General features: G+C 43.6%; 1 protein-coding gene across 1 annotated transcript; it reads left to right on the top strand.

The window, feature by feature from the left end:
• On the top strand, positions 13015–13602 carry LOC100861164 (interferon-tau 2a). Its single transcript, NM_001285756.1, is given in 1 exon segment — positions 13015–13602. A coding segment is annotated over 1 exon segment (588 nt).

Here is a 15104-nt window from a genome sequence, read left to right as displayed (position 1 = left end):
GGGGCATGAGTCCTAAAGTCATGCCGGCCGTGATATTATCCGTTGCTGATTTGCTTATTCCTTCCTGCTCCTAACATACTTAAAATATTTGTAAAATTACAATTCATCTATACATCATACTAAACTTTCTGAAATGTTTACCATTTTGTATTATTAAATTTGTACTTTGTTCTATTTATTAATTCCTATGAACAAAAATGAGTTTCCTTACTCAAAAATTAAATCCAAACCTCCATTTAATATATTATTAAGAATGGGTGTTTACATTTGTTTATTTATTCATTCCATTCATATTATACACATACGTTGAGTACCTACGTGACAGACTGTGTGATTGTCACCAAGGAATACAAGTGAATAAAGCAAATGCAGTTCCTACTGCATGGAAACTCTCAGTCTTACAGAGAAGAGGACATAAAAACAGTATTATTTTATTTCAATTATACTAAAGACTGCAAAGAGAAGTAAAGGAAAGAATGGTCTCACATGGGAGCCGTAGGTACATATGATGCTGGATACAAATAATATTATATATCTTTCTAAGCTGCCTGCAGGGCTTCCCTGGTAGCTCAGCTGGTAAAGAATCCACCTGCAGAGCAGGAGATGCTGGTTCGGTTCCTGTGTCAGCAGATCCCCTGAAGAAAGGATAGGCTACCTACCCACTGCAGTATTCTTGGGCTTTCCTGGTGGTTCAGTAGCTAAAGAATCTGCCTGCAATGCTGGAGACCTGGGTTGGGAAGATCCCCTGGAGGAGGGCCGGGCTACCCACTCCAGTATCTTGTCTGGAGAGTCCCAATGGACAGAGGAGCCTGAAGGCCTATAGCCCATGGGGTCCCAAAGAGGCCACCACAAAGAAGCACACAGCACAGAAAGTCAATGAATTCTCTTAACCTAGTTTCAAGTTACCAAAGTCCGGGGAGACTATTTTACATAGACGTTACCTAAACATAACTATTTCTATAGAGTTTACCTAAAAGCTCTTTTTCCTCCTTAATCTTAGAAATCAGAGACCATTAAAGTTCCAGAAAGCCAGGTAGATCATTTACATAGCAAAGACACAAGAGAAATACCAATTCCTTCCAGAAAGCTGGCTTAATCAATTACAAAAGTCTCACTTTGATGCAGTAGCTGAGCTAGCAGAGGCCATTGTTCTCCTGACCTCTGGGCAGCCCCATTCAACAAGGACAGCCACCCAAAGGCCCCATGTCCTAGCGGACAGCCACGAGGGATTTCTCTGTTGCTTCTGGGATTCTCCCAGCAATTCTTGGGCACCATATGTAGCAGATGGCCACCTCAGGAATACCCTACTGTTTTTGGATTACAGCCTGCAACTTTTGGGCCTCCTGGGTTAGTGGACAGCCATCTCAGGATTAGCCAGCAACTTTTGGGCCCCACATGCTAGTGGATGCCCCCAATAACTTTCCTTTCCCCATCCTGTCTCTTGGCTCTCACAGGTGTTTCTTCCATCTCCTGGCTGCCACCGATCATTGGGTTGTACCCTGCAGGCTTACAAGACCTATGTTTGCCCAGCTTCAAGACCAAAGAAAGAATGTGCCGTCAAGAAGAGGCATGGATGTTTTAATGGACGGGAGGCACTTACCTGTCTGAAGCAAGGTCCTGGAGCAACACCTCACCATGTGTGGTGCACTGGGGGTGGGAAGTATTAATACATGGTGACAGGCTTCATTCTGAGAGCAATGGAGGGGTGGTGAGTCGAGGGTGGGGAAGTGGGGAATGGGGAAGGGGGGAGAGGGAGATGCGGGAGAGATTGCTGGTCATTGGGGGAGTGAGATCAGGTGGGCTCATTAATTATCATGGAAAGCAGTAGAGGGACACGCCCCTCATCAACTGTTTGATAAAAGAAAAGATGAAATCTGGGGCCTGGGACAAGTACAGAGAAAAGCCAGTCATAGGGTGTATAGGGTGCATAGGGTGTACTGGTGGGGCAGGGTTTGTACAGAGATAAGAGAACAGCCATCCTGTTTGGCCTGACCATACAGACTTTATTGCGAAAAATGACCAGTGATCATCTGGGCCTTCAGAGTTTTTTGCCGGTGAAGGTTTGAACTATCCTGAGAATTACTGCAGTGGGACACAGAGAGACAGAGTGTGCCAGGGCTATTTAAAATGCAGTTGATAGATTTGCCTGACCCAGGGTTGTCACAAACCTCCAGTGTGTAAAAATGCAATTATCTGGGAAATGGGATAAAACAAAATATGCCGGGACTTCCTCACAATGTAGCAATTCCCAGGATGCTCTCCAGATCCACTCGACCTTCCCCTGCACAAGCCATTCATACAGCTCTTTCCTGTCTCTGTGGTTCTGGCTATGGAATTCTCCTTAAGAGTGCACAGCAACGTCACTCAGTTGTGCTGACTCTTTGGCACCTGTGAAACATAGCCCACTAGGCTCCTCTTTCCATGGGATTCTCCAGGCAGAACACTGGAGTGGATTGCCCTTTTCTTCTCCAGGAGATCTTCCCCACCCAGGGATCAAACCTGGGTCTCCCACATTGGAGGCAGATTCTTTACTGTCTGAGCCATAGGGAAGCCCTGACAGTGCAAAGCCACCTCTTATAAGTTTGAGTCAAAATTCTAGGCTTCTCAGAAACTCTTATGTAAGAGGTTATTGTTTTTCTTGAGATGAATACTTTGGGAATGAGAGAATGTCCTTGTTACAATACTGTAACAACAGCCTTGGCCAAAATGACCTAGAAAGCAGGATCCCTTTTCCTCTGGAGCCTTTAAAAATTATTACAGAGGAAGCGTACTATCTATTGGCCAAGATGGACTAGGACATTGATCGAGTCTGTAGAACAGACTTCTTGCTCTTCTAGGCAGAAGTCTGTCTTCTTATTAGCACTTTCTTCAGAGCTAGGGGAGGATCTTTCCTGGAAAGAACTGACACCAATAACTTGAAAAAGCCTGCTTCCTTAGCTTTCGTATTTTAGAGAGGAAAATACTCCCAGCTTCAGGCAGGACATGTCTTGGCCTAAGGAAGCTGCGTGGAGAGAAAGGTCAGGATGTGTTTTTTGCTTCCAGGCTGCTCATCCGGCCAAGGCGGCACATTCATCATTTGCTTTCCCTACTTTAACACCCTTGGAGCCTTCACCATGGCATGCTGGGTAGGGAAATGCACGGGGAATCAGAGGAAACAGCTCCTGTTTGAAGGTGCATTACCTCTTTCCTAAACAGTAAGTACGTTGCTCGTTGCTTGACTTCAGGAGAAAACTCCCCATGTCCCTTTGAATAATAACTGCACTTGCATCCACCTTCCACCTTGACTCAGTAGTAAGAGAGAACACAGAAACAAATAAGGGTATTTCAGAAAATACAATTGTTGGCAACCAATAACCTGGGTGTACCTACTTGGGCAGAATTGAGAACTAGTAAGGTAATGAACTACAGTAATTGAGGAAGTAAACCAGGAAGTGAGAGCTAGAGAGTGTGTGTCTGTGTGTGTCTGTGTGTGTCCGTGTACTGATTAAGGAGCAGGGAAATGCTTCAATATAGACAAGATCTCTCAAATCTCCACTTCAGGTTACAGTCTTTAGACTGCTTCTCTCCAGTTAATGGATGAGAGGGCTAATAGCTTATGGTGAACAATGTTGGATTCGTGATCTCTGAAGATTTAGCTCCAAGAGCAGGGACCATGCTTGATCACTCAAGAACTTTTGTATAGCAGAGTTTTATTAAAGTATAAAAAGAGACAGAGAAAGCTTCTGACATAGACATCAGAAGGGGGACAGACAGTGCTCCGCTCGTAGCCTAAGCGAGAGAGCTATATACTTTTTAAATCGGTCATTAGAATAAATCAAAAAAGGTTTAAGATCTTACTAGACCCACTCTCACCAAATACGTTTTAAGATAATGAGATTAGAACTAACAATAGAAAGATCTTACCAGACCCACTCCAATAATATACATCTTAAGATAAGTCGCAAGGTTCTGTTAAGGAGAAACATGTCCTCGAGCAAGACACATTGTTCTACTGACTAAGACAAAGCAATGTAGAAAAAAAGATTGTTCTTTTCTCCTCCTTGGGAACTCCAGAACCTATCTCCACTTGGAGAGCCCCAAACCCCGTCTCGTCCTTGGGGACCCCAACTTCTTATCAATCTGCCTGGGAATTGACACGCTCAGAGATCTTTAATTTCTAGGTGAAACACATGTCAGTTGCTCATTTGAGTATGACTCTCTTGCGACTCCGTGGACTCTACCTTTTGTATAGTGTTCATGGGGTTCTCAAGGCAAGAATACCGAAGTGGTTTGCCACTCCCTTCTCCAGTGGACATTTAGTCACTTATGACCAACCTAGACAGCATATCAAAAAGCAGGAAACATTACTTGGGCAACAAAAGTCCGTCTAGTCAGGCTATGGTTTTTCCAGAGGTCAAGTATGGATGTGATAGTTCGACCATAAAGAAAGCTGAGCGCCGAAGAATTGATGCTTTTGAACTGGGCTATTGGAGAAAACTCTTGAGAGTTCCTTGGACTGCAAGGAGATCCAGCCAGTCTAAACTAAAGAAATCAGTCCTGAATAATCATTGGAAGGACGATGCTGAAGCTGAAACTCCAATACTTTGGCCACCTGATGGGAAGAACTGATCCTTGGAAAAGAACCTGATGTTGGAAAAGATTGAAGGGGGGAGGAGAAGGGGATGACAGAGGTCGGAGGCATCATCGATTCAATGGACAAGAGTTTGAATAAATTCTGGGAGCTGGTGATGGACAGGGAGGCCTGACGTGCTGTAGTCCATGGGGTCGCAAAGAGTCAGACACGACCGAGCGACTGAACTGAAATGGACTGTACCCCCCAGGCTCTTCGTTCCATGGAATTCTCCAGGGAAGAAAACTGGAGTGATTTGTCATTTCCTTCTCCTGTATATTAAGTAAGTTTTGTTATTATTATTTTTTTCTTTCTTTAACACTTTGGGGACACTTATGGGGCAAGACTACGAGGATAATTTTTGGACTCATCTGGCTGTCTTTGTGGGGGCTCCCCAGGTGGCACTGGTGCTAAAGAACCCACCTGCCACTGCAGGAGACATAAGAGACCTGGGTTTGATCCCTGGGTCAGGAAGATCCTCTGGAGGAGGAAATGGCAACCCACTCCAGTACTCTTGCCTGAAGAATCCCATGGACAGAGGAGGTTGTCCACTGGGTCTCAAAGAGTCAGACATGACTGAAGCAACTCAGCACGCACACATGCCTGTCTTGTGACTGTTTAACATCCTTCAAATATTATGATTCTTCCACTGTTTGGCTGAGCTTTTTTTAGATTTTACTTACACTTTGCTATTTTGTCAGCTGAAAAGTCACTTATCTTTCTTCACTTTCATGACGTTCAGATATACATATGTTTTATTTTCTCGGCAAACAACTATCGTTTTGCTTTCTAAGTAAGTGGAAAGGAGAAACAAAATATCTCAAGCCTTGAAAATCACAGAAAATGAGGTGAAGCCCCTTTGCCATTCTTTTATTTCCCTTTGTATTCACCCTAGGATGAAATGGGATGCAACCCAGGAGGAGACAGACAAACTCCGACCAGCAAATCACTATGTAAAATATAAGGCCTACATCTTTTCTTGTTATTTAAATCTAAAATGAAACATCATGAGTAAGTAAAGAAACAAGGCTATTTCTCCCTGACACAGCCTGGGCCTCATGGCTCTGCATTCTGAGCATGAGACAGAGATGGATAGACAAGTCAGCCCGACAGACGGATGTACCACATGGACAAGGAAAGGTCACTTTTTTCCATGACATACGCTTCTATTAGTACATAACCCCATCCCTGAATTCCCTATAGCCAACTCAGAAATTCTGAGATGTACAAAGGTTCAACACTCTAAGTAAAGAGCTGAGCGATAAAAGATGTAGTGGCAAAATAAAAACTGTCTACGAAAGGTGTAGCTATTGCAAGCGGATCATGCCTCCACCCATACAGACAGTAAAAAACTGGTGGAAAGAAACAGTGATGTCTAGTATATTATTCCTGCCTACCAACTTGAAGAAAAAAGTCACAACCCAAAAGTTGAGAGTTATGTCTTATTTGGTGGGGGTATTGGCACAGCCTGTAGAGCACTATAGATCTACTGGGAAAAAAAAAAAAAAACCCACAAAAAAAAGTGGAATGAAATGGTGATGTCTAGTGTATTCTTCCTGAGTGTCGACTTGAAGAAAAAAGTTACAACCTAAAAGTTCAGAGTTATGTTATATTTGGTAGGAACTCAGGAGACTGTATTCCAAGTCACCCTGAGAGAAGTGCTCCAAGGAGGTGGGGGGTAGAGGCCACGTTATATAGAAGTTTGCAAGAAAGGGCAGGTAGTTTGAACCTCAAAGGTATTTTTGTGAAGTAGAGAAAACCAGATATCTCAAGTTAAGGAATTTAGCACTTTGCTATATATGGGAAGATGCAAGAGTCTGAGCTCACTGAAATCATTCTTTTCAAGCATCTCACCTATCCTGGGACCACGCGCCTTGCATTTTTTCATATCCTGAGCTCCCTTGGGTTCACCTTAGGGAGTGGCAGCAATCTGGTAGCTGTCAGACCAGGAGTATATTCCTCCTTCCTGAGCACCCTGCTAAGTCGCTTCAGTCATGTCCAGCTCTGTGTGACCCCATAGACAGCAGCCCATCAGGCTTCCCTGTCCCTGGGATTCTCCAGGCAAGAACCCTGGGGTGGGTTGCCATTTCCATCTCCAATGCATGAAGGTGAAAAGGGAAAGTGACATGGCTCAGTCGTGTCTGACTGTGAGCGACCCCATGGACTGCAGCCCATCAGACTCCTCCATCCCTGGGATTTTCCAGGCAAGAGTACTGAAGTGGGTTGCCAGTGTGGCTGCAAACTCTGAGGACTGTGTCATCCTGGTCGACTGATATGGCAGGTAACACACCATTCCTCATGACCTGTGGTCCCATGAAATGAAACCTCGTGAACCTGAATGAATGTTCTCAAAAGAGCAGAAACACCTGATTAGCTCATGCACTAATACTCACAAGCCTCTGCTCTGATTAAAACAGGAAACAAAATACAGAAACCTATAGGGGCTGAGGGACTCTGACCTCCTATGTATAATGTAAGGAGAGAAAAAACGCAGTTCAGAGTCAAGGAAATATTTTGTTCCTGACACAAAGAAAAGGAATCTTTACATATATTAAAACATTTACATAAGTATGTACATGTGTAGAAGTCTTTACATCCCTGTATAATGTCAGCATTTAATTAGTTTCTCATTTATTTGATATCCATTTGGAGTGACAAATCCAAGGTTTAGTGGGAAAACTGAACTTCTATTGTAAAAATTAAAACTATAGATTGATTACATTTTCTGGGCCAAATAGAAAATGTCTAAATGAAAACACAAAATGGGTGTGAGAGAGAAAACTTCTGAAAAAGAGTACTGTCTTCCCTATTGAAAAGCCTTGCTTTAAATTTATTGTTCCCTTTAAATAATAACTGCACTTGGATCCCTTCCGCTTTTCTCAGGAGTAAGAGAGAACACAGACACAAATAAAGGGATTTCAGAGAACACAACTGTGGCCAACCAATAGCCTGGGATGTGTCTATTCAGGTAGAATTGAGAAGTATTAAACAAATCTAATTGTAATGCAGGAATTTACCATGATGTGTATGTGCGTGTGTGTGCACGCGTGTGTGTGTGCGTGCGTTTGCTCAGAGTGTGGGGAAGGGTTTCAGTATAGCCTTCAGTTCAGTTCAGCTCAGTAGCTCAGTCATGTCCGACTCTTTGCGACCCCATGAATCGCAGCACGCCAGGCCTCCCTTTTCATCACCATCTCCTGGAGTTCACTCAGACTCACATCCATCGAGTCCATGATGCCATCCAGCCATCTCATCCTCTGTCGTCCCCTTCTCCTCTTGCCCTCATTTCCTCCCAGCATCAGTGTGTTTTCCAATGAGTCACCTCTTCACATGAGGTGGCCAAAGTACTGGAGTTTCAGCTTTAGCATCATTCCTTCCAAAGAAATCCCAGGGCTGATCTCCTTCAGAATGGACTGGTTGGATCTCCTTGCAGTCCAAGGGACTCTCTAGAGTCTTCTCCAACACCACAGTTCAAAAGCATCAATTCTTTGGCACTCAGCCTTCTTCACAGTCCAACTCGCACATCCATACATGACCCCAGGAAAAACCGTAGCCTTGACAAGATGGACCTTAGTCAGCAAAGTGAGGTATGTCTCTGCTTTTGAATATACTATCTAGGTTGGTCATAACTTTTCTTCCAAGTAGTAAGCGTCTTTTAATTTCATGGCTGCAGTCATCATTTGCAGTGATTTTGGAGCCCAAAAAGATAAAGTCTGATACTGTTTCCACTGTTTCCCCATCAATTTCCCATGAAGTGATGGGACCGGATGCCATGATCTTCATTTTCTGAATGTTGAGCTTTAGGCCAACTTTTTCACTCTGCTCTTTCACTTTCATCAAGAGGCTTTTCTGTTCCTCTTCACTTTCTGCCATAAGGGTGGTGTCATCTGCATATCTGAGGTTATTGATATTTCTCCCGGCAATCTTGATTCCAGCTTGTGTTTCTTCCAGTGCAGTGTTTCTCAGGATGTACTCTGCATATAAGTTAAATAAGCAGGGTTACAATATACAGCCTTGACGTACCCATTTTCCTATTTGGAACCAGTGTGTTGCTCCATGTCCAGTTCTAACTGTTGCTTCCTGACCTGCATACAGATTTCTCAAGAGGCAGGTCAGGTGGTCTGATATTCCCAACCCGCCTAGATCTATCAAATCTCTGCCTCAATTTACAGACTTGTCTTTAGATTGCTTCTCTCCAACTGACAAAGGAGAGGGCTCTCTAATTCTTATGTTAAATAAGTTTTCTTCCTTTTCTTCTTCCTTCAACACTTTGGGGCCCCTTTTGGGGGTAAGACTACATGTACAATTTTTGGTCTCACCTGGCCATCTTTGTGGAGGCTTCCCTGGTGACACCGGTGGTAAAGAACCTGCCTGCCAATCTAGGAGACATAAACACCAGGGTTTGATCCCTGCGTCAGGAAGATTCCCCGGAGGAGGAAATGGTACCCCACTCCGGTATTCTTTCCTGGAGAATCCCATGGACAGGGGAGCCTGTCCACAGGGTCACAAAGAGTCAGACATGTTTGAACTTTACGTGGCTGTCTTTGAGACTGTTTGACAACTTTCAAATAATATGATTTCTTCCATTTTTTGGTAGACCTTATTTAGATTTAAGTCACACTTTGCCATAGCGTCAGCAAAAAAGATATTTGTCTATATTCTCTCTCAACTACTTCAAAATTACATTTGTTTTATTTTTGTCCACAAACAGCCATCAAGTTTTGCCTTTCAGGAAAGTTGAAATGAAGAACAAAAAATCTCTCATCTTAAAAATCGCAGACAATATGCTGACGCCCTCTGCCATTCTGTTCCTTCCTTTTGTATGAACCCTAGGATGAAATGTTTAGGAACGCAGCAGGAGAGAAATAAACTGGCCAGTAAATCAAAATGCAAAAAATAAGTTCTTAAATGTTTTTTTGCTGTTCTTTAAATTTAAAAGAAAACATCATGAGTAAGTAAAGAAACAAGGCTATTTACCCCTGTCACAGCCTGGGCCTCACTGCTCTGCCTTCTGAGCACGAGACAGAGATGGATCGACGAGTCAGCCCAACAGAAGGATGTGGCCTGAATGAACAACTGCAGGGCACCGATTCTGTGACATAGGCTTTCAACAATACATCACACCCTCACTGAATTCCCTATGCCCGACGCAGAAATTCTGAGCAAAACAAATCTTGAACACTTTAAGTAAAAGACTTGAACGATAAAAGCTGTAGTGGCAAAATAAAAATTGTCTACCAAAGGTGTAACAATTGCCATTGCATAATGCCTCCATCTATTTAGCTCTTCACACTTTAGCTCTCAGCATCTGAGGGCTGCTGACCCTTGATATCTGGGGACATGGATCAGGAGAAGAGGAGGTCATCACTGAGAACTCCCCTCCTTCACACAAACACTGCACGGGAGAGGGTGGAGATGCTGGAAGATGAATGATTTTGCAAACAAAGAAACAAGCCCCTCCACAGTAGAATTCTGAAGTTCTCAGGATGTGGTTAGCCTGCCCTCATGGATGAGGCCCAGAGAGTTTGGTTGAGGACACTGTCATTCCAGAGGAAGAGTGCTACTAGAGGTGATAACCACCTTGTGAGTGAGGTGGTGCTGGAGAGGCAATTAATTATCTTGGAATTAGAATATTCACACATACATGCATTAGAAAAGAAGCAGGATTCCTGGCGGGGGTATTGGCACAGCCTGTGGAAGACTCTAGATCTACCATAAAAATCAGGTTGAAAGAAACCATGCTCTCTCATATACTGTTCCTGACAGTTGTTCAGGAGCCTATTATACACAGTGAAATAAATAAGTCAGAAAGAAAAACAGCAAAAGAGATACAGATGTAAGGAACCGAATTTTGGACTCTGTGAGAAGGTGAGGGTGGGATGATTTAAGAGAATAGCACTGAATTATGTAATATAACGTATGTGAAGTAGATCGCCAGTCAGGGTGCGATGAAGGTGACACGGATCTGAGGGCTGGTGCGCTGGAACCACACTGAGGGATGGGACAAGGAGGGAGGTGGCAGGGGGTTTCAGGATGGGGGACACATGTACACCCATGGATGATTCATGTCGATGTATGGCAAAACCCACTACAATATTGTAAAGTAATCAGCTTCCAATTAAAATAAACAAGTTAATTTAAAAAAATAAAGAAATAATGACAACTTAAAAGTTGAAAGTTATGTTTTCTTTGGTGGGAATTCGGGAGGCAGTATATCAATTCACCCTGAGAGATAGCTCCAAGGAGGAGAGGGGAAGAGTCAGGTTATGTAGGAATTTGCAAGAAAGGGGACATAGTGTGAACATCAAAGTATTTTTGAGACTTTAAGAAAACCAGGTATCTCAAGTTAAGGAATTTAGCACTTTTCCTTTGTATGGGAAGACTCAAGTGTCTGGGCTCACTGAAAACATTCCTTTCTGCATCTCAGCTCTCCTGGGGCAGTTTTCCTTGCATTTTCTAGCATCTTGCACTTTTTACACATCCTGAATTGCCTTGGGTCCACCTTAGGGAGTAGCTACAATTTGGTAGCTGTTGAAAAGGCAGAGGAACCAGAGATCAAATTGCCAACATCTGCTGGATCATGGAAAAGGCAAGAGAGTTCCAGAAAAACATCTATTTCTGCTTTACTGACTATGCCAAAGCCTTTGACTATGTGGATCACAGTAAACTGTGGAAAATTCTTCAAGAGATGGGAATACCAGACTGCCTGACCTGCCTCTTGAGAAACCTGTATGCAGGTCAGGAAGTAACAGTTATAACGACATGGAACAGACTGGTTCCAAATAGGAAAAGGAGTCCGTCAAGGCTGTATATTGTCACCCTGCTTATTTAACTTGTACGCAGAGTACAGCATGAGAAATGCTGGGCTGGACGAACCACAAGCTGGAATCCAGATTGCGGGGAGAACTATCAATAACCTCAGATATGCAGATGACATCACCCTTATGGGAGAAAGGAAAGAGGAACTAAAAAGCCTCTTGATGACAGTGAAAGAGGAGAGTGAAAAAGTTGGCTTAATGCTCAGCATTCAGAAAACGAAGATCATGGCATCTGGTCCCATCCCTTCATGGGAAATAGTTGGGGAGACAGTGTCAGACTTTATTTTGGGGGGCTCCAAAATCACTGCAGATGGTGACTGCAGCCATGAAATTTAAGGACGCTTACTCCTTGGAAGGAAGGTTGTGACCAATCTAGATAGTATATTGAAAAGCAGAGACATTACTTTGCCAGCAAAGGTCCATCGAGTCAAGGCTATGGTTTTTCCAGTGGTCATGTATGGATGTGAGAGTTGTGAAGAAAGCTGAGTGCCGAAGAATTGATGCTTTTGAACTGTGGTGTTGGAGAAGACTCTTGAGAGTCCCTTGGACTACAAGGAGATCTAACCAGTCCAACCTAAAGGAGATCAATCTTGGGTGATCTCTGGAAGAACTGATGCTGAAGCTGAAACTCCAACACTTTGGCCACCTCATGTGAAGAGTTGACACATTGGAAAAGACTCTGATGCTGGGAGGGATTGGGGACAGGAGGAACAGGAGACAACAGATGATGCGATGGCTGGATGGCATCACCGACTCGATGGACCTGAGTTTGGGTGAACTCTGGGAGTTGGTAATGGACAGGGAGGCCTGGTGTGCTTCAATTCATGGGCTCGCAAAGAGTCAGACACCACAGAGCGACTGAACTGAACTGAGCCCACAGGTGTATTCCCCCTTCCTGAGCACCCTGGAGGGCTGGAAACTCTTGATGAATGTGTCATCCTGGTTTACTGATATGGCAGGAGATATTCCACTCACATGACCTGGTGGCCCCAGTGCAACGTAATCTCAGGAACCTGAATGAATGTTCTCAAAAGAACAGAAACACCTGAGTAGTTCATTCACCCTTAATTACAAGCTTATCCTCTGTGAGACATAAAACAATACAAAAATCAATACGGCCTGAGTGACTCTGCATTCCTATGTGTAAGATAAGGAGGGAAAAATGCAGTTAAGAATCAAGGGAAAATTATATTCCTGACATAAGATAAACAAAAGGAATGTTTGTATATATTATACCTAAATTTGTGCCTAATAACTATGTACACATCTATGTCTTTCCATACGTACATATCTTGAACCTTTATTTAGTTTCTCATTTAATTGATATACATTTACATTGACAAATCCAAATTTTATTGGGAAAATTAAACTTCCTTTGTAAAAATTAAGAGTTTAGATTGGCTACATTTTCTAGGTCAAGTAGAAAATATCTAAATGAAAAGAAACAGGAAGTGAGGGAGAAATTTTCGGATAATGAGTACCGTCTTCCCTATTTAAAAGCCTTGCTTAGAACGATCGTCATCAGAGAACCTACCTGAAGGTTCCCCCTGGCCCCATCTCAGCCAGCCCGGCAGCAGCCGCATCTTCCCCATGGCCTTCGTGCTCTCTCTACTGATGGCCCTGGTGCTGGTCAGCTACGGCCCAGGAGGATCTCTGGGTTGTTACCTATCTCGGAGACTCATGCTGGATGCCAGGGAGAACCTCAGGCTCCTGGACCGAATGAACAGACTGTCCCCTCATTCCTGTCTGCAGGACAGAAAAGACTTTGGTCTTCCCCAGGAGATGGTGGAGGGCGACCAGCTCCAGAAGGACCAGGCCTTCTCTGTGCTCTATGAGATGCTCCAGCAGACCTTCAACCTCTTCCGCACAGAGCGCTCCTCTGCTGCCTGGAATACCACCCTCCTGGAGCAGCTCCACACTGGACTCCAACAGCAGCTGGAGGACCTGGACACCTGCAGGGGTCTCGTGATGGGAGAGAAAGACTCTGAACTGGGAAAGATGGACCCCATTATGACCGTGAAGAAGTACTTCCAGGGCATCCATGACTACCTGCAAGAGAAGGAATACAGCGACTGCGCCTGGGAAATCGTCAGAGTGGAGATGATGAGAGCCCTCACTTCATCAACCACCTTGCAAAAAAGGTTAACAAAGATGGGTGGAGATCTGAACTCACCTTGATGACTCTTGCCGACTAAGATGCCACATCACCCTCGTACACTCGCCTGTGTTCATTTCAGAAGACTCTGATTTCTGCTCCAGCCACCAAATTCATTGAATTACTTTAGCTGATACTTTGTCAGTAGTAAAAAGCAAGTAGATATAAAAGTATTCAGCTGTAGGGGCATGAGTCCTGAAATGATGCCTGCCCTGATGTTATCTGTTGCTGATTTATGTATACCTTCTTACATTTAACATACTTAAAAATTAGGAAATTAGTTGTTACATTTCATCTGTACATCATATTAAAATTTCTAAAACATGTTTATGATTTTGTGTTATTAAATTTGTACTTTGTTCTATTTATTAAATCATAGAAAATGAGTTTCTTTACTCAAAAATGAAAATCCACACCCCCATATTAAAACTTTATTGAAGAATGGGTGGTTACATTTGTTTATTCCTTCATTCCATTCATATTATACAAATACACTGAGTACCTACGTTGTCAATGTGTAATTCTCACCAAGGAATACAAGAGAATAAAGCAAATGTAGCTCCTACTGCATGGAAACTCTCAGTCTTACGCAGAAGAGGACATAAAAACAGTATTGTTTTATTTTAATTATAGTAGGGACTGCAAAGAGAAGTAAAGGAAAAGAATGTCCTCACATGGGAAGCCTTAGGTCCAAATAATGCTGGAAAGACAAATAATATTATCTATCTTACTAAGCTGCCTACAGAGCTTCCCTGGTAGCTCAGCTGGTAAAGTGTGTGCGTGCAGAGCTGAAGACCCCTGTTCAATTACTGGGTCAGGAAGATCCCTTCGAGAAGGGATAGGCTACCTACCCACTGGAGTATTCTTGGGCTTCCCTGGTGGTTCAGTTGGAAAAGAAAATGCCTGCAAGGCTGGAGACCTGGGTTGGCAAGATCCCCTGGAGGAGGGTTAAGCAGCCCACTCCAGTATTCTTGTCTGGAGAATCCCCGAGGACAGAGGAGCCTGGAGGGCTGTAGCCCACGGGGTCCCAAAGAGTGCAACACCACTAAGCACACGGCACAGAAAGAATTCTCTTCACTTAGTTTCAAGTTACCAAAATTCAGGGAGATGTTCTTAGATAGATGTTACCTAAACACAATTATTTCTATAGAGTTGACAGAAAAGCACTTTTTTCTCCTTACTGTTAGAATCACAGACCATAGTTCCAGAGAGCCAGGTAGATCATTTACGTGGCAAAAGCACAAGAGAAATATCCATTCCTTCCAGCAAGCTTGTTTATCAATTACAAAAGGCTCACTTTGATACAGTAGTAGAGCTAGCAGAGGCCATTGCTCTCCTGATCTCTGGGCAGCCCCCATTCAACAAGACAGCCACCCAAAGGCCCCATGTCCTAGTGGACAGGCACCCAGGGATTTCCCTGTTGCTTCTGCAATTCGCCGTGCAATTCTTGGGAACCCTATGGTAGTGGATAGTGACCTCAGGAGTACCCTACATTTTGGGAATTACAGTCACCAAATTATGGGCC

This window comes from Capra hircus, chromosome 8 (genome assembly GCF_001704415.2).
Source record: "Capra hircus breed San Clemente chromosome 8, ASM170441v1, whole genome shotgun sequence".
NCBI classification, from domain to species: domain Eukaryota; kingdom Metazoa; phylum Chordata; class Mammalia; order Artiodactyla; family Bovidae; genus Capra; species Capra hircus.
This window is presented reverse-complemented; position numbering and strand designations above follow the sequence as displayed.